Source organism: Canis lupus, chromosome 10, assembly GCF_003254725.2.
Source record: "Canis lupus dingo isolate Sandy chromosome 10, ASM325472v2, whole genome shotgun sequence".
Lineage (NCBI taxonomy): Eukaryota > Metazoa > Chordata > Mammalia > Carnivora > Canidae > Canis > Canis lupus.
In genome coordinates, this window is record NC_064252.1 from 7,399,337 (window position 1) to 7,417,673 (window position 18,337).

Genomic DNA, 18,337 nt, shown 5'->3' on the forward strand with positions numbered 1-18,337 from the left:
AACTGGCTAGGGTTGAATTTTAGATAAGACTTCACCTACCATCTCTGATTTGACTCAGTCTCTGGCTGTGTGACCATTTGTCATTTTACACCTCGCCTTTCTATCATAAAGTGTAGGAGTTGTTCCAGTTAATCCTAACATCTACAATTAGGGGAATTCCTTGTTTTCAAAGCAGTATCCTTAGGTGCACTTAAGTTTTTTCTTTTTCTTTCTTTTTTTTTTTTGCTTGTCAGATTTAATGAAACTATTGAGAATGGTATAATATGTAAGTTCTAAACAATTAGAGACTGATGATGAATAGAACGTAAGCCAAAGGTCTTATTTGAGAAACTTTTCAACTGTATTTTACTAGTACTCGTACTTTACTTTTGTTTTCTCTAAATTATATTCTTATCTGATTTTCCTTTTTTCTTTTTCAGTGATGATCACATAAAGTTTTTCTGCTTTCAAGTACTAGAACATCAAGTTAAATACAAGTAAGGCTTTTCTCACTGTTTTGACTCTGAAATTTGTGGGGAGAAGTCGTTTTTTAAATTAGTTTTTCTCTCTTTGGGAAAAATCATAATACAAACTGTAAATTGAAAGTGTGTAAAACTGGGGATCCCTGGGTGGCTCGGTGGTTGAGCAACTGCCTTTTTTGGCCCAGGGAGTGACCCCAGGGTTCCGCGATCAAGTCCCACATCAGGCTCCCTGCATGGAGCCTGCTTTTCCCTCTGCCTGTGTCTCTGCCAATCTCTCTCTGTGTGTCTCTCATGAATAAATAAATAAAATCTTTAAAAAAAGAGTGTATAAAACATATCCATTTTATAGGTGTGTTTCTGATTTATCCCAAAGTGTTTTAAAATTACTGAGCTAAATGGTTACATATTAAAAATCCAGACATTTCACAGAAAAAATTAGATTTCGTACTTCTCTGGAAAAAGAAAATCTAGCAACACCAGACCTGTTTCTACATGACAACTGTTAAAGGTTAGTGGCAGCATGGCCATTCAATTCCCCTGCCTTAATGAAGTGGAAATAGTGAATCACTTCTCAGAGGACTCTCCGTTTGCCTCCTTGTCTCTGTAAGCGACAGACCTCAAAATATAGACATATTTCCATTTGAGAAATTCCACAGCTGCCATTTTGTTTTGACATGACCTAGACCACAAATCAAAGTAAGATCAGTGATTGTGTTACACTGTCTACCAGGCTGACCCGTATCTTTTCTTTAAAGCCGTGATGAGGGACGCCTTGGTGGCTCAGTGGTTGAGTGTCTGCCTTCAGCTCAGGGCGTGACCCCGGGTCTGGGGATTGAGTCCCACACTGGGCTCCCTGCATGAAGCCTGCTTCTCCCTCTGCCTGTGTTTCTGCCTCTGTCTCTGTCTCTCATGAATAAATAAAGATTAAAATAAAATAAAGCTGTGATGAGAAGCATTATCAGTCTATTTTAGGAAGTTTTAAATAATTGAGTATTACACAAATTTTCCCTTTCAAATATGTGAGGCTGTTACTTTTTAAATCACAGACACCAAATATAGCCATTATTATTTTTCTTCTCTATTTTGAACAGATATTCAGAACTAACTACTGTTCAGCAGCAACTAATTAGGGAGACGCTCATATCTTGGCTTCAAGCTCAGGTAAAATAGTAATTATGTTCAGTACCTCAAATTTTTAGATATTTAAATTTTTAGTTTTGCAAGAGTTTAGAACTTTCCCTCAGAAATGTTGACCATTTATCCTCCCTTTGATCCCATAGCTTTTTTTTTAGAAAGTGCTGGTTTCAAAGATTATGGGTATATAAAAACTTAGTGATAATTTTAAATTATATTAATAACTGAGACTGTCATGCTTTCCATGACACATTGTTGAAACTTTGGTTTTAAAATGGGTTTGTTTGGTTTTTTTTTGTTTTGGTTTGGTTTTTTAACTATTTAACAAACAAAAAAAAACAAACATTTTTTTTTCGCTTCTAAAGGGGAGCTCTCAAAAAAAAAAAAAAATAAAGGGGAGCTCTCCTGGACAGCCTCTTCACAAAGAGCCTTTTACAAGGGAACCACTGGAGTTCTTTATTCGCATTATGTTCTTTTTGTTAATTTTAACTAATATTAACATATAAAGCAGTTATGTAGCTAGAATTATTTTTCCTAAAGCAAACAGCTAAAAAAAAAAAAAAACAATTTAGTAGAACCAAAAACTAGTAAAATTCTGCACATGAAACTTTAAAAGTGTAAGAATGAGAAGTAAACATAGCACCTTTGTTTTCCATCTGGGTAGTCACTTAAATACCTTGGTAATTTTCAAGCATATTTGTTGCACAGCTAATCTAAACTGTCGAGGTTTGGTGAGTTTTTTCTTATTGATAATAAGTAGGAAAACAATGAGACTTTGCAATTTACATTTAATTTCATGGGCAATTTTTCTGTTTGTCAGATGCTGAATCCTCAACCAGAGAAGACCTTTATACGAAATAAAGCAGCCCAAGTCTTCGCCTTGCTTTTTGTTACAGAATATCTCACTAGATGGCCCAAGTTTTTTTTTGACATTCTCTCAGTAGTGGACCTAAATCCAAGGGGAGTAGATTTGTACCTCCGAATCCTCATGGCTATTGATTCAGAGTTGGTGGATCGTGATGTGGTGCATACATCAGAGGCAAGTAACTTACCATTAATCATTAGTTTTTAATGTAGATTTTGTAGGAGAGGATGAGTACATAATAAAAAAAGCAGGAAATTTCATTTTTTAGAGACAAATTTATTTACTTTATGTTTAGTAATCTTTCCACCCAGTATGGGGCTCAAACTCACAGCCCCTTGATCAAGAGTCACATGCTCAAAAAAAAAAAAAAAAAAGTCACATGCTCTTCCAACTGAGCCAGCCTAGGCACCTTCAAATTAATTCTAAATTCGCCAACTTTTTTTTTTTCCCAAGCAGGCTCCACACCCAACATGGGGCTTGAACTCATAATTCTGAGATCAAGTTATGTGTTCTACTGACTGAACTAGCCAGGCACCCCTAAATTCACCCAACATTTTGAATTTTGTCTACAAAGGACTTGAACTGGGCTTTTCCCCCCAGGTGTATGTTGAAATTAAAGTATAACTTTAGATTTTCTTTTTAACTATGCAAGCACTTTCTCCAATAAAATGCACAAATTGGTTGTTTTATGAATTTCTGGAGAAATGTTGTCTGTATTTACTACTAGATAGTTAGTGAGGAGGAATCATTGCTTATGAATCTGCTAGTTTATTCCGTATTCTCAGTCATAAAACCTGTCACCTTAGTCTTTCTCTGTGCATAATCCAATATAACTTTTTCCTTATTCTTCAAGAAGACAACAGAAGTTGCTTGATTCAAAAAAGAGAGCAAGGGATGCCCTGGTGGCTCAGTGGTTTCAGTGTCTGCCTTTGGCTCGGGGTGTGATCCTGGGGTCCCGGGATCGAGTCCCACATCGGGCTCCCTGCATGGAGCCTGCTTCTCCCTCTACCTATGTCTCTGCTTCTCTATCTCTGTGTCTCTCATGAATAAATAAATAAAATCTTTTAAAAGAGAGAAAAGAAAAAAATTGCTTGATTCAGATGTGTATAATAATTTAAGGTCTTTGTATGTCAGACATACTTATAACTTTAAAGGTTATTATCATACATTTAAATTATTGCCATTCCTGGGGCACCTGTGGGGCACAGTCGGTTAAGTGTCTGCCTTCGGTTCAGGTTATGATCCCCAGGTCCAGGGATCAGCCTCATGGTGGGCTCCTGCCTTTCCCTCTCCCTTTTCCCCTCTCCCTACAAGCACGTGCACTCATGCTCCCTTTCTCTCAAATAAATAAAATCTTTAAAAAAAAATTCTCTCTCCTTCTCCCTTTTCTTCTGTCCTTCCCCATCCTCCCACTCTCTCTTTAAAAATAATGATAATAATAATAATAATTACCATTCTTGGGGCACCTGGGTGGCTCACTCAGTGGAACATGTGACTCTTGATTTCAGGGTTGTGAGTTTGAGCCCCACATTGGGCATAGAGATTACTTAAAATTTTTGTTCAGAATCGAAAAAATAAGGATGCCTGGGTGGCTCAGTGGTTGAGCGTCTGCCTTCGGCTCAGGGCATGATCCCAGGGTCCTGGGATCGAGTCCCACATCAGGCTCCTGACAGGAAGCCTGCTTCTACCTCTGCCTGTGTCTCTACCTCTCAATCTGTCTCTCATGAATAAATAAAATCTTAAAATATATATATATTTCATTTAATTAAAAACAAATTTCCATTCCTTTAAGTAGTTTATGTTTGCATAATATTGAGAAGTCCCTTTCATCATATGCTTTAGATTTCTAAGTAAATGCTTATTTGTAGTTTGTGTTTAAGAAGAAATTAAATCTGCCTTTGAGGAATATAATGGAAAAAGGAAATTAAAAGAATTATAGGATATGATTTTAGAATTGATAAGTAGGAAATAGTGGCAGGGAATGTGTTAACAAGTCTGGAAGTTTAATTGTGAGGAAATTACTCTATGCAGCTATTCAGATGTCAGAAATTATTTTGTGTAGTAATCTGCTTTGTGCGTGAGATGTTTTGTTTTGTTTTTTAGGAGGCTCGTAGGAATACTCTAATAAAAGATACCATGAGGGAGCAGTGCATTCCAAACTTGGTGGAATCATGGTACCAAATTTTACAAAATTATCAGTATACTAATTCAGAAGTGACATGTCAGTGCCTTGAAGTAGTTGGGGCTTATGTCTCTTGGATAGACTTATCCCTTATAGCCAATGATAGGTAAGTATACCTATATTTTAAAGATCTAAACCTACAAAATACAGTATGTAAAACTCATGAGTTTGGAAATATAACAATTTTTTTCTCCTATTGCCAGGTTTATAAATATGCTGCTAGGTCATATGTCAATAGAAGTTCTACGGGAAGAAGCATGTGACTGTTTATTTGAAATTGTAAATAAAGGAATGGATCCTGTTGATAAAATGAAACTAGTAGAATCTTTGTGTCAAGTCTTACAGTCTGCTGGGTTTTTCAGCATTGACCAGGTCAGTAAATTTATGTATGAAGTTTTAAAAATTGTTAGAAGAAAAATAAAATAAAATAAAAATTGTTAGAAGAAAGTAGGATAGGCACTAATTTAAATATGCTTTCTTTTTCTTTCTTTCTTCTTTTTTTTTATGTGTAAACTCTCCTTGAGACCATAAAGAAACACTGTAACCAGAAAGCCATAATGTACCTGTAGCATTTGCCTGGGACAGTAGATTATACCAGTTCTAGACCTGAAGATCTGGGATGAGGGACGCCTGGGTGGCTCAGTAGTTGAGCATCTGCGTTGAGCTCAGGGCATGATCCTAGCGTCCTGGGATCGAGTCCCACATAAAGCTCCCTGCATGGAGCCTGCTTCTCCCTCTGCCTGTGTCTCTGCCTCTCTCTCTGTGTCTCTCATGTATAAATAAATAAAATCTTTAAAACAAAACCAAAAAAAAAAAAAAAAAGATCTGGGATGATACCTGCAGTTCTGCATTTCTCACAAACTTGAATTTGATTAGAGACTACTGGTCTATACTTTTAAGTAGCAAGAAACTATACTGTGTACCTGGCAGTGCATTTTGACCAAAACTAGACTTAGTTATGATTGTTACATTTTCACCATACTTTTGTTATTCATTTAAGCTGTTGGAGTTTAGCTCCAATAAGCTGAAGGCTCTGAGTGTGGTAAGTAATTTAGAAACAGAATTTGAAGATTTGTATTTACCTGTGACAGTGATAAAAAATTTAAGAAATATTTGTTTTGGTGATACGTCAGTAATGCAGAAGAACAGTAGCATTTTCTCACATTGCTGATAATTGTTCTGTTTAGTCTATGGTAAAAGTCCTAAAATGATGAAGGTAACATCTCTTTCTGTAGGAGAGTATCATAAGGGTAACTAATAAACAATCTCACTAGTATGACCTTAGGCCGGTAGTTATAATAGCAGCTCTATGTCTTTGCAATATAGTTAGGACTCAAATAGTTTCAGAAAGGACTGCTAGAAGTTATTACGCATACTGTAATAATATGACATCATTACAGCATGTTTACTAACTTGAGCAGTTTAGAAAGATTTTTAAAACCACAAATCCCTTCAAGCTTTTATAAAATTGGCAGTGTCTATAGGCCTATAACCATTAAAAAGAGTTGGTTGAAAGAGTACAAATGGTTAATAATAATTGAACTGAAATTCTAAAAATTGTTTAGTCAAGACAGTAGAATGGTTAAATGTCTGATGTTAGTTTAAAATTGAATCTTATAATTGGCTCTTGATTCATACTAAAGTTTAGAGTTTCTCTTATTCTTAAGTGGGCGTTTTTTTCTTTTTCTTTTTTTTATGTGGGTGTTTCTAAGTTGAGATCTCTTTTGATTGCTTAATAGGAAGAAGATGTTGACTTTCTAGCCAGATTTTCTAAACTGGTAAATGGAATGGGACAGTCATTGATAGTTAGTTGGACTAAATTAATTAAGAATGGGGATATCAAGAATGCTCAAGAGGCACTACAAGCTATTGAAACAAAAGTGGCTCTGATGCTGCAGCTACTAATTCATGAGGATGATGACATCTCTTCTAACATTATTGGATTTTGTTATGATTATCTTCATATTTTGAAACAGGTAAGTCGGGCAGCCCCGGTGGTTTAGCGGTTTAGCGCCCCCTGCAGCCTGGGGTGTGATCCTGGAGACCCAGGATCGAGTCCCAGGTCGGGCTCCCTGCATGGGGCCTGCTTCTCCCTCTGCCTCTCTCTCTCCCCACCCCCTACCCATGTGTCTCTATGAATAAATAAATAAAATCTTTAAAAAAAAAAAAAAAAAGAAACAAGTAAGTCCTTGCTTTAATCTTTTTTGCCCAGTAGATAATATAGACAAGCTATAGAGAAGTGGAAAATACAGGAAATTGAAAAGAAGAAAATATACATAATTCTATTAGCTAATGATATTTACTGTTATATATTAATGTATCTCTGTCTTCCTACTCTCTCCAACTTCAATTCACTAGACTTTAACAAGCGTTGAATTATTGCTACAGGTTTAGGCCATTTTTTTTATTTTAAATCTGTTTGTTTTTATTTTTTTCCTTTCCTTTTTTTTCTTTTGTTATTAAGTAGGTTCCACGCTTGGTGTGGAGCCTAATGCAGGCCTTGAACTCACGACCCTGAGATCAAGACCTGAGCTGAGATCAAGAGTTGGACACTTAACGGACTGACCAAGCACCTTTGTGTTTGTTTTTAAATACAGTAATTTTGTTAAACATCATTCATATTTTAATTATATATGCATTATTTCTAATGAACAGTTTTTTTTACAATTAAAAATTTTCTCTTAGGCAGTTGCTTCCAATAAGAACTTAAAATGTAGACCATAATAGTCTCCATATAGGGATCCCTGGGTGGCGCAGTGGTTTAGCGCCTGCCTTTGGCCCAGGACGCGATCCTGGAGACCCGGGATCGAATCCCACGTTGGGCTCCCAGTGCATGGAGCCTGCTTCTCCCTCTGCCTATGTCTCTGCCTCTCTCTCTGTGTGTGACTATCATAAATAAATAAAAATTTTAAAAAAAAAGTCTCCATATAATGGCTGATAGCCTTTGAAAAATTAGTAATTTCTCATTATGTCATTAGGTGAGAAAACAATTCCTATTTCAGTTATATTTGATTGGTTAAATCAAGTCAAGCTTAAAATATTAGTTCCTATATTATTCTAAATGTAATGTATGTCTGCATACATACCTTAAGGAACTTTTTAGGTAATAGGAAAGATAATGAAGAAAGTTAAAATGACTCCTGGTAATTACGCTGTGTGTCTCTTAACAGACTTCTAGCTTTTTTGCCTTATTTGAAAACAAGGGAAGACCATACTTTACTATCCTGTAGACTTCTTTGGTAAATTCATTATAAATATCCTTAAAGTTGAAATTCATCTATATGTCAGATTGTTTAGTAGAAATGGAATTGCTAGATCTTATGTTAGGTGCGTTTGAAATATAGAAAAGTACTGCCAGGGATCCCTGGGTGGCTCAGCGGTTTAGCCCCTGCCTTCGGCCCAGGGCGTGATCCTGGAGACCCCGGGTCGAGTCCCACATCAGGCTCCCTGCACGGAGCCTGCTTCTCCCTCTGCCTATGTCTCTGCTTTCTCTCTCTCTCTCTCTCTCTCTCTCTCTCTCTCTCTCTGTCTCATGAATGAATAAATAAATAAATCTTTTTTTTTTTTTTTTTAAAAGGTACTGCCAAACTGCCCTCCACGAAAGTTGTGTGCATGTTTTAAAAGATCTTAATTGATTAGAAAAATATTGTGAGGGGCACCTGGGTGGCTCACTTAGTTGTGTCTGCCATCGTCGGCTCAGGTCATGATCCTGGGGTCTTAGGATCAAACTCCTTGTCAGGCTCCCTACTCTGTAGGAAGTCTGCTTGTCCCTCTCCCTCCCCCACCCTTCATGCTCTCTCTCAAATAAATTTATTAAAATATTTATGTATTTTCAAAGATTTTATTCTATTTATTTGAGATAGCACAAGCAGGGAGAGGAGCAGAGGGAGAGGGGAAGCAGGACTCAGAGCTCAGACTCAGGGCTCAGTCCCAGGACTTCAGGATCACGACCTGAGCCGAAGGCAGACACTCAACCAACTGAGCCATCCAGGGGCCCAAAATAAAATCATTTTTAAAAAGGCGGGGGAGTGGGGCACCTGAGATTGAGTCCCGCAGGCTCCCCCACAGGGAGCCTACTTCTCCCTCTGCCTGTGTCTCTGACTCTCTCTGTCTCTCATGAATAAATAAATAAAATTTAAAATAATTTTTAAAAAAAGAAAAATATTGTGATAAGGGAGTATAACTTTAGGAAATCTAATAAATTGTTTCTTACTTTTTAACAGCTTCCAGTGCTCTCGGATCAGCAAAAAGCTAATGTGGAGGTAATTCTTTTTTGCTTCTTATAAAACAATACTAGAATATGTATCTGCAGTCTGTCTTGAAATACAAGTTAATTTCAAAGTATATCAAGTTAAAGGAAACTGACAAAAGACATTTTATTCTTAATTTTAGGCAATCATGTTGGCTGTTATGAAAAAACTGACTTATGATGAAGAATATAACTTTGAAAATGAGGTAAGAATTTTACAGTGGGAAAAAAAGAAAAAGAATTTTACACTGGGGGGAAACCAGTTTTAATTCGTTATTTACTTACCTCAAATTAACATTTTAAGTTTTTGTTTTTTGTTTTTTTTACATTTTAAGTTTTGATTATGTTAGAGTCCTTTAAAACGAAGTATTTTAACAGTCACTCTTGGTTACGATTGACTTCAGCCTTAGGTGAATTAATAGAAGCCTTATAATCCTTCATAATATCTTCAAAAAATACCTTTTTGGTATTTTGTCACTTTTTTTAAAACATTTGGTGGCACTGAACTTTGTAAAATATTGACAATATCATTGGTGATCATATTGCAGTTTACATTTAATAAGAGTGATGAGTTGAGGCCTGGTCAGTGGACCTCCGATCATAAGTGTCTGTGGGAGAGTAGGAATGAGTCATTTAACTCTCTGGACCTGTTGCAGTTACAAGTCTTGTCCACGGTTGCCAGTGAGTCAGTTTACCATCAAATACAATGATCATCAAGTGCTTCCTGTCAACTCAAGCATGGCTTATACTATTTTGCAATGTGCTAAGTGTTCAATTCCCCACCTGAGGCATCAAAAACTTTGGACTGTGAAAAGATAATGGTGATGATAACACATGATACACTTACAAAGAGCCAGGCTTGTTACAGATATTTCCATTCATATGGTATTACAAGATACAAGGAGTACAAATAAGGTGGTGAAGTTCTCATAAAGCCCAGCATGAACCCATTTGGTTTCAGATTCTTGTCCTTAATTTAACCTCCTACATATACTGTTTTTGGCTCCAGGCTTTTGAGGTCTAGGGCTGTGTTCAGAAATGCTTATTTGTGAGGAGAGAAAAGGTACATACTAAATTTATAAATGCATAATACTATGTGAGAACCAACCATTTATGTGAATTTTCAGGCTTTTAAGTTTTAAAATAAAAATTTTTAAATATATCTTAGGGTGAAGATGAAGCCATGTTTGTAGAATATAGAAAACAACTGAAGTTATTGTTGGACAGGCTTGCTCAAGTTTCACCAGAGTTACTGTTGGCTTCTGTTCGCAGAGTTTTTAGCTCTACACTACAGTAAGTTTATTACTGTTTTTGTGACAAGTCTACGCCTTTCCTTTTCTCCTTGATCATCTACAATAAATTATTCACATAACTTAATAATTTTTGTTACTTATTAAGATTTTATGTGTATCTCTGAAGCAATGCACTTGTCTCCATTTACCTCTTTTTTTAATTCCAGTGTAGTTAACATACAGTGTTACATTAGTTTCAGGTACACATTATAGCGATTTAATAGGTCTGTACATTATTTATTGCTCATCACGATAAGTGTATTCTTTAGTACCCATCCCCTATTGCACTCATCCCCCACATCTACCTCCCCTATGGTAACCCTCTGTTCTTTATTGTTTAGATTCTTTTTGTTTGTCTATCTCTTTTTCCCCTTTGTTCATCTGTTTTGTTTCTTAAATTCTACATATGAGTGAAGTGATAGGGTATTTGTTCTCTGGCTTATCCCCCTTAGCATAATACACTGTAGCTTCATCCATGTCATTGTCGTCTCTGTTTATCATTATCCTTGTGGGGAAACACTGCTCTTTGAAATGTAAACAATGAAATGGACTGCACCAGTTATTTTTTACTTTTGTGATGTAAGTTTTGTCTTCTGTTGAAATTAAGGAATTGCTATGACTTCTTAATAATTAAAGAGGCTTTTGAGACGCCTGAGTGGCTCAGCCGTAGAGCGTCTGCCTTGGACTCAGGTCATGACCCCGGGGTCCGGGATCGAGTCCCACATCGGGCTCCCTGCAGGGAGCCTGCTTCTCTCCCTCTGCCTGTGTCTCTGCCTCTTTCTCTCTGTGTCTCTCATGAATAAATAAAAAATAAATACTAAATAAAGAGGGTTTTGTTGGTGTTGCATAAAATGTTTATATTCAAGTCTCACGTATGTATTCGGTCTTGGTAGGAATTGGCAGACAACACGTTTTATGGAAGTTGAAGTAGCAATAAGATTGCTGTATATGTTGGCAGAAGCTCTTCCAGTATCTCATGGTGCTCACTTCTCAGGTGATGTTTCAAAAGCTAGTGCTTTGCAGGATATGATGCGAACTGTAAGTATACTACAGATAATTTATTTTGAACATGATTTTCTGTTTTCACTGTGAGCTAGTGGGAGTTCCTTAAGTTAGCATCTGTTAACACTGGGGCATTTTGATGTTACGATGAATAAGGACAGATTTCTTAACTTTTTCCTGCTCCAGTTGGTAACATCAGGAGTTAGTTCCTATCAGCATACATCTGTGACATTGGAGTTCTTCGAAACTGTTGTTAGATATGAAAAGTTTTTCACAGTTGAACCTCAGCACATTCCATGTGTACTAGTAAGTATTCATTTATTCTCAATTTCTGGAGGGAGGGGGGTTCCCATGTACTTTAGCTATAAACTCTAAATATCCTGAAACTGTCCCCTCCTCTGTTTCTTTAAAATGGACAGTTTCTGGCTTAATCAGTCACCTAAAACAAGTCCTCAAGGGCCTATTGGTGCCCTCCAGGATTACTTGTTATGTATACCTGGTTCCTGCCTTCTAGGAGCTAAAAAGTAAAATTTGATGGGAACAAAAATGTATTGTGACAATGGCAACAAAAACTTAAAATAAGTGCAGAAATAGTAAAGGTGTCTCTTTCTTTAGATGGCTTTCTTAGATCATAGAGGTCTGCGACATTCTAGTGCAAAAGTACGGAGCAGAACTGCTTACCTGTTCTCCAGATTTGTCAAATCTCTGAAGTAAGTATGAAATATCAGCTGTTATGTTTACTTTTTGTTTTTAAGATTGCTAAATAAGACCTAGAAGTTATTTTCTAAAAGCCTGTGGTAGACTTGATTCTGTTTGTTTTAGGTTTATTTCTTTTAATCAGGTTTTCTTTTTTAGTATCATAATGTTATGATATGACCTCTTCTATTCAGTAGCCAGGTTCATCACTGCAAAGAGATTTGTTTGCATGACATATACTTTTTGCAGTTATGTATATTTTTCGTATATATATATTTATTTGCAGTTCTATATATTTTTATATATAACACATATCACCAATGACATTAGTTATGTATTTAACCAACAGTTTTATTGTTATGGATTACTGTATGGCTTCTTTGAAATTCTAGAGAATACATTTCATGGAAAATTTTTTAACCTAAAAAAATGGAAAATTTTTAACCTTTCTGTTTTGTATTGTTTCTTATTCGTACCATTTTCTTGGTATGAAAACTACTTTTTCTTAGGTTTATAAGTTTGTAATTTTGGGGAATGCGTTGGTGACTCAGCAGTTGAGCATTTGCCTCCAGCTTAGGGTGTGATCCCAGGTCCTGGGATCAAGTCCCGCATCGGGATCCCCATGGGAAGCCTGCTTTTCTCTCTCTTTCTATGTCTCTGCCTCTCTCTGTATGTCACTTATGAATGAATGAATGAATGAATAAATAAGTAAATAAATAAATAAGACCTTAAAAAATTTGTAATTTTTAAAAATTCTGGCTTGTCTTAATGATCACATCTGATTAGCTTAGAATAGAATTTTTTTGTTCCTACCCTTTTTAAAAAGGAATTTTGTATTTTGAGCACAGTTGTTTACATAATTGTGATTTCTCCTTTTTTGCCTTTATTCAGTAAACAAATGAATCCTTTCATTGAAGATATTCTGAATAGAATACAAGATTTACTAGAGCTTTCTCCACCTGTAAGTATCTGTCTTTCCAAATTACAGATTTTACCCAAGTATCATTGATGGCCACACATGCCTTTAGTCTTTAAGGCTTGTGCCTCGTGGACAATTTTCCTAATGGGGTTGGCAGTGGCAGGGATGGGGGCTTGTGTACAAGGGTTAGTTCTGGTTACCAAAATACTGTTGAGATTAGTAAGCAAAACATATCAATAGAATTAATAAAAACAGAGGGGCACCTAGGTGGTGCAGTTGATTAAGCATCTAACTCTCAGTTTTGGCTCAGGGCTCGATCTCAGGGTCAGGCTCTGTACTCAATGCAGAGTTTCTCTCTCCCTCTGCTCCTCCCCCTAATCTCCTCAAATAAATAAGTAAATCTTTAAAAATATTAATAAAAATGGAAAGGAATCATAATCAAATGATAAATTTGGCAGAGTGGGATATGATCGGCTTTCTCTTAAATGTTGAAGTATTTTATGGAGAAAGAAAAATTCAATTTCTAAATGATTTCCTGTTTAGTATATGATCATATTAGCTGTTCTAAGTGACTGCGACCATTAGATTGACTTTTTTGGGGTAACTTGAGGCTTTGGATAAAAAAGTTTAAATGCTGATTGCTATTTTGGTGTTCATTTCGTAAGAAAGATTTAAGTGAGATGCTTTGTAAGTGTGTTTTAACTTCTACGTATTTTTTTCATTTTGATAAAAGTTAATACTGAAGCAGCCACTTAGAAGTGTTAAACATAAGGCAGCCCTGGTGGCGCAGCAGTTTAGTGCCACCTGTAGCTCAGGGTGTGATCCTGGAGACCTGCGTCGGGCTCCCTGCATGGAGCCTGCTTCTCCCTCTGCCTGTGTTTCTACCTCTCTCTCTCTCTCTCTGTCTCTCATGAATAAATAGATAAAATCTTTAAAAAAAAAAAAAGTGTTAAACATAAAAATACTTTTATTCTTTGAAGTAAATATCAGTATTTAGAGTATAGTAGTTATATAATTTTACTGCATGAAGGATTACTAATGACTTCTGTGGTTAAATTATCTTTGCACAGTACAAAAACCTCAATATTAAACTTCATCTAATTAAGGCCAAATTTTCTGTAGCAGTTCACACTGACCAATGAGAGTTAGGCATTCAGAAAGTTATGGGGCAGCTGGGTGGCTCAGTCGGTTAAGCAGCTGACTCTTGATTTTAGCTTAGGTCTTGATCTCAGCTCAGGTCTTGATATCAGGGTTGTGAGCTCAAGCCCTGTAATGGGCTCTACACTGGACATGGAGCCAACTTAAAAATCCTATTACGTTATATTATCTTATAGATATTAAGTAGTTCATGTTTTTGTACCATTAATATAAACAAGCTTATACCCATAATCCTTTTTTACTATATAAAAAGGCTTTGTTCAAATTGCTTTTACCGGGGATCCCTGGGTGGCGCAGCGGTTTAGCGCCTGCCTTTGGCCCAGGGTGCGATCCTGGAGACCTGGGATCGAATCCCACATCGGGCTTCCGGTGCATGGAGCCTGCTTCTCCCTCTGCCTATGTCTCTGCCTCTCTCTCTCTCTCTCTCTCTCTCTCTCTGTGTGACTATCATAAATTAAAAAAAAAAAAATTTGCTTTTACCTGATGTTGTCTGCTTAATAGGGTAATGAATATCCATTTTTTAAGTACCTTATATAGTTTACCTTTGTGTTCTCAGCTCCTGCAGCAGTGGTTAGTCCCAGTGGTACTTAAATGCTTTAGCGACTTTTACATAGGGACATGCTTCTTTTAATAGATGAGGTGTTTTTTTTTTCTTTAAGATTTATTTATTTTAGAGTATGAGTTGGGGGAGGGGCAGAGGAAGAGGGAGAGAATCTCCAGCAGACTCCTTGCCAAGTGCAGAGCCTCCTGTGGGGCCCAATCCCACAACCCTGAAATCATGACCTGAGCTGAAATCAAGAGTCTGATGTTCAACTGACTGAGCCACCTAGGTGCCCCTTAGATGAGGTATTCTTTTATATAAAATCACCACATAATTTATTCTAGATTTTTATGTAATTTTTTACAAGGAGCGTTAGTATTGGATCTAGAGGCCACACCTGATATTTTCACCCTCTTGACCTCTCTGGATGCATAAATGTAAAAAATAGGGGTACCTGGGTGGCTCAGTCAGTTAAGCATCCAACTCTTGATTTCAGCTTAGGTCATGATCTCAGGGTCTTGAGATCAAGCCCCATGTTGGGTTCCACACTAAGTGTGGAGCCTGCTTAAGATTCTCTCTAAAAAAGATTATATATAAATGTAAAATATAATAAAATTCATTAACAAGAATTAAGTATATGGGATATTTACTTGTGCTTGAATGAGAACTATTTCTCTGATTTGCAGTCTTATTTTCAAATGTTTTCAAGTAACAACTGCTGTATATGTATGTATTTATTGTGTGGTTTTTATTGCTACTCAGTATTTAAGTGCTTTAAAATATTAACCTCTATGGCCTTTATACTAATGTTCAGTGCACCTTTGTACATCTCATTTTTAGCCTTGTAACAGTTTTACAAATAAGATTTTTACAAAAAGAAAACAAGTCAGAAGGCTAACTAATAATTATCTTCTATGATAATTTGCAAAGTTTTATCAAGGGGAGAATTAGGCAGCCCGGTGGCTCAGCGGTTTAGCACCGCCTTCAGTCCAGGGCGTGATCCCGGGAACCCGGGATTGAGTCCCACGTCAGGGGACTGCATGGGGCCGCTTCTCCCTCAGCCTGTGTCTCTGACTCTCTCTCTCTCTGTCTCTATGAGTAAATAAATAAAATCTTAAAAGGGGGGGGGGTTAGACCTGTGACCTTTAGACCTCAAATTCAGTTTTCTTTCCATTATATGGTGCTGGGAGAAAATTTTTTTTAAATACTTGATCTGCTTTTTAATAATGAGTTTACGTGATAGATTACGTCTCCTGTGCCTGTTGTATTAACTGTGCTTAAATGAGAGGAACTAAACAATGATAAAGGGGATCCCTGGGTGGCTCAGCGGTTTGGTACCTGCCTTTGGCCCAGGGCGCAATCCTGGAGTCCCGGGATCGAGTCCCGCATCGGGCTCCCGGCATGGAGCCTGCTTCTCCTTCTGCCTGTGTCTCTGCCTGTCTCTCTGTCTCTGCCTCTCTATCATGGATAAATAAATAATCTTAAAAAATAAATAAACAATGATAAACACCAATAGGACTAAATTTCTTTCTAGGAGAATGGTTACCAGTCTTTGTTGAGCAGCGATGATCAACTGTTTATTTATGAGACAGCCGGAGTGCTGATTGTTAATAGTGAATATCCAGCTGAACGGAAACAAGCATTAATGAGAAATCTGTTAACTCCACTAATGGAGAAGTTTAAAATTCTATTAGAAAAATTGATGCTGGCACAAGATGAAGAAAGACAGGCATCACTAGCAGACTGTCTCAACCATGCTGTTGGATTTGCCAGGTGAGCGTGATTATAATTAAATTAAAATTGTAAAGTGAGTGTCTGTATACACACAGAACCATTTACTTGGATCTTTTAGAACTGGGGAAACACATCTATGTTTTGAAAACTGGATTGTCCAGAGAATTATCTAAACCTTTCTTCTCTAAACTCAGTGAATTAGAAGATTTAGCTGAAGAAGGGAATAGATCACATAATATTCTGCATTTCTGGTTTTGACCAGTATCTAAATCCTTAATTCTTCTGACTTCTTTAATATAAATTGATCATGTACTTAGGGGGATTAGCTGAAGAGTTTATGTACCAGTGACATATTGGGCCATTTTGGATCAGTCTTGGCACTGACAAAATCTTGAGGCTTCTTTTTAGCTCTTGCCTTGTGTCCTGAAGACCACCTAAGCTGCCTTTTCTTTCTCCCTGCCCATACATTTTATTGGCAAACAATAGCAATATGAAAGTTGTAGTGACTGCTGATTCTACACAGAGAAGTTGCTCTGTAGAGTACTTCAGTGCAAAAGCTAATGTTAGGTTGTATAAATAACTTGATTCTAAAGATTGTTTTCTAAATTTAAATCAGTAGTTTGCAGATTGTCTAGTACAGCCCAGTCATAGTAAGTGGATTTTTTTTCTTTTCTGTATATTTTATCAGTAGGATTTTAGTCAAACATTTAGGTGGATTCTTATTAGAATCGTATTAATTACCTCTCATTCATTTAATTTGAACCGTTTCTGGAATGGTAACTGGAAGCAATAGTATAACAAATAACCATATTAGCTAAAGATGGAAGTAGTCATGACATAGAAAATAAGTAATTGGCTTCTTAGTTTTGTCAATTTTGCAATTTTTTGTGCATTATTTTTTATTACTCTGTAAAACTTTTAAAGAATAAAGTTAAAACTAGTTGTCTGATTTTGCTTATATAGCCGAACCAGCAAAGCTTTCAGCAACAAGCAGACTGTGAAACAGTGTGGCTGTTCCGAAGTTTATCTGGACTGTTTACAGACATTCTTGCCAGCCCTCAGTTGTCCCTTGCAAAAGGATATTCTCAGAAGTGGAGTTCGTACTTTCCTTCATCGCATGATTATTTGCCTAGAGGAAGAAGTTCTTCCATTCATCCCATCTGCCTCTGAACACATGCTCAAAGATTGTGAAGCAAAAGACCTCCAGGAGTTCATTCCTCTTATCAACCAGATTACAGCCAAATTTAAGGTACCTCAGACATTCAGGGCTCAGAAACCTCCTGACTTTTAAATTAGATATATTTATCTTCAAATACATTTTGGCATTTGCCCCTTGGTTTGTTTTTTTAATATAAGTCACTTGAGGGCATGGACCATAGTCCTCTCCAGTGTCTAGCACACTGCCTGACACATAGACCATATTTAATGGATGCTTTAATAAAAACCTTACCTCTGTACAGAAGAAAACAATCTACTATTTTAGAGAAGCAAATGAAAACAACATTGAGTACTAAAATGTCTAGCAGTAAATAAGAACTTGTAACTTTGAGTGCCCAGGCAGGAGTTTGAAATTAATTCAGTGTATTAAAGTCAGTTTTATTGTACAAGGAAATTTAAGTCAAGTATAAGCTGGCTAATAAAAATGATTAACACATAGTGCTTTCTGTGTTCAAAATCTGTTTTAAGCTTTCTTTTGTATATTAATTCATTCGATCCTCCTAAAGAGAACTATTCTATTTTATAGATGAAGAAATTGAGGGGCATCTAGGTGGCACAGTCGGTTAAGCATCTGCTTTTGGCTCAGGTCATGATCCCGGGGTCCTAGGATTAATCCCCACATCAGGCTCCCTGCTCAGGGGGGAATCCACTTCTCCCTCTGCCTCTCACCCTGCCCTTGCTCACTCTTTCCCTCTCAAATAAAATTAAAAAAAAAAAAAAAAAAAAGAAAGAAATTGAGACAGAGAAGTTAAGCAATTTACTTCACAGCATATAAGGCCTTGAGAGCCCAATCATATAAATTCTACTTATAATTTAGCAATATAATGTAGCAAATTCTTGATTATTTAAATTAGAAAATATTTTATAGTAATATTCAATTGTGAAA

The 18,337-nt window shown here is 36.6% G+C and overlaps 1 protein-coding gene across 4 annotated transcripts in view; it reads left to right on the forward strand.

The window, feature by feature from the left end:
* The window catches only part of XPOT (exportin for tRNA), a 41,920-nt gene that overhangs the window by 10,108 nt on the left and 13,475 nt on the right, over window positions 1-18,337 (forward strand). For 3 of the 4 annotated variants that reach the window (XM_025476727.3, XM_025476725.3, XM_049115730.1), the window contains 15 exons: window positions 420-476; window positions 1,553-1,622; window positions 2,416-2,634; window positions 4,564-4,748; window positions 4,846-5,014; window positions 6,382-6,618; window positions 8,866-8,904; window positions 9,035-9,097; window positions 10,060-10,184; window positions 11,077-11,221; window positions 11,372-11,491; window positions 11,801-11,895; window positions 12,773-12,842; window positions 16,034-16,272; window positions 17,197-17,482. In XM_025476727.3, coding sequence (XP_025332512.1) covers window positions 420-476; window positions 1,553-1,622; window positions 2,416-2,634; window positions 4,564-4,748; window positions 4,846-5,014; window positions 6,382-6,618; window positions 8,866-8,904; window positions 9,035-9,097; window positions 10,060-10,184; window positions 11,077-11,221; window positions 11,372-11,491; window positions 11,801-11,895; window positions 12,773-12,842; window positions 16,034-16,272; window positions 17,197-17,482 — 2,119 coding nt within the window. The remainder of the gene's footprint in view (window positions 1-419; window positions 477-1,552; window positions 1,623-2,415; window positions 2,635-4,563; window positions 4,749-4,845; window positions 5,015-6,381; window positions 6,619-8,865; window positions 8,905-9,034; window positions 9,098-10,059; window positions 10,185-11,076; window positions 11,222-11,371; window positions 11,492-11,800; window positions 11,896-12,772; window positions 12,843-16,033; window positions 16,273-17,196; window positions 17,483-18,337) is intronic. The other variant, XM_049115731.1, reaches the window with a different exon arrangement.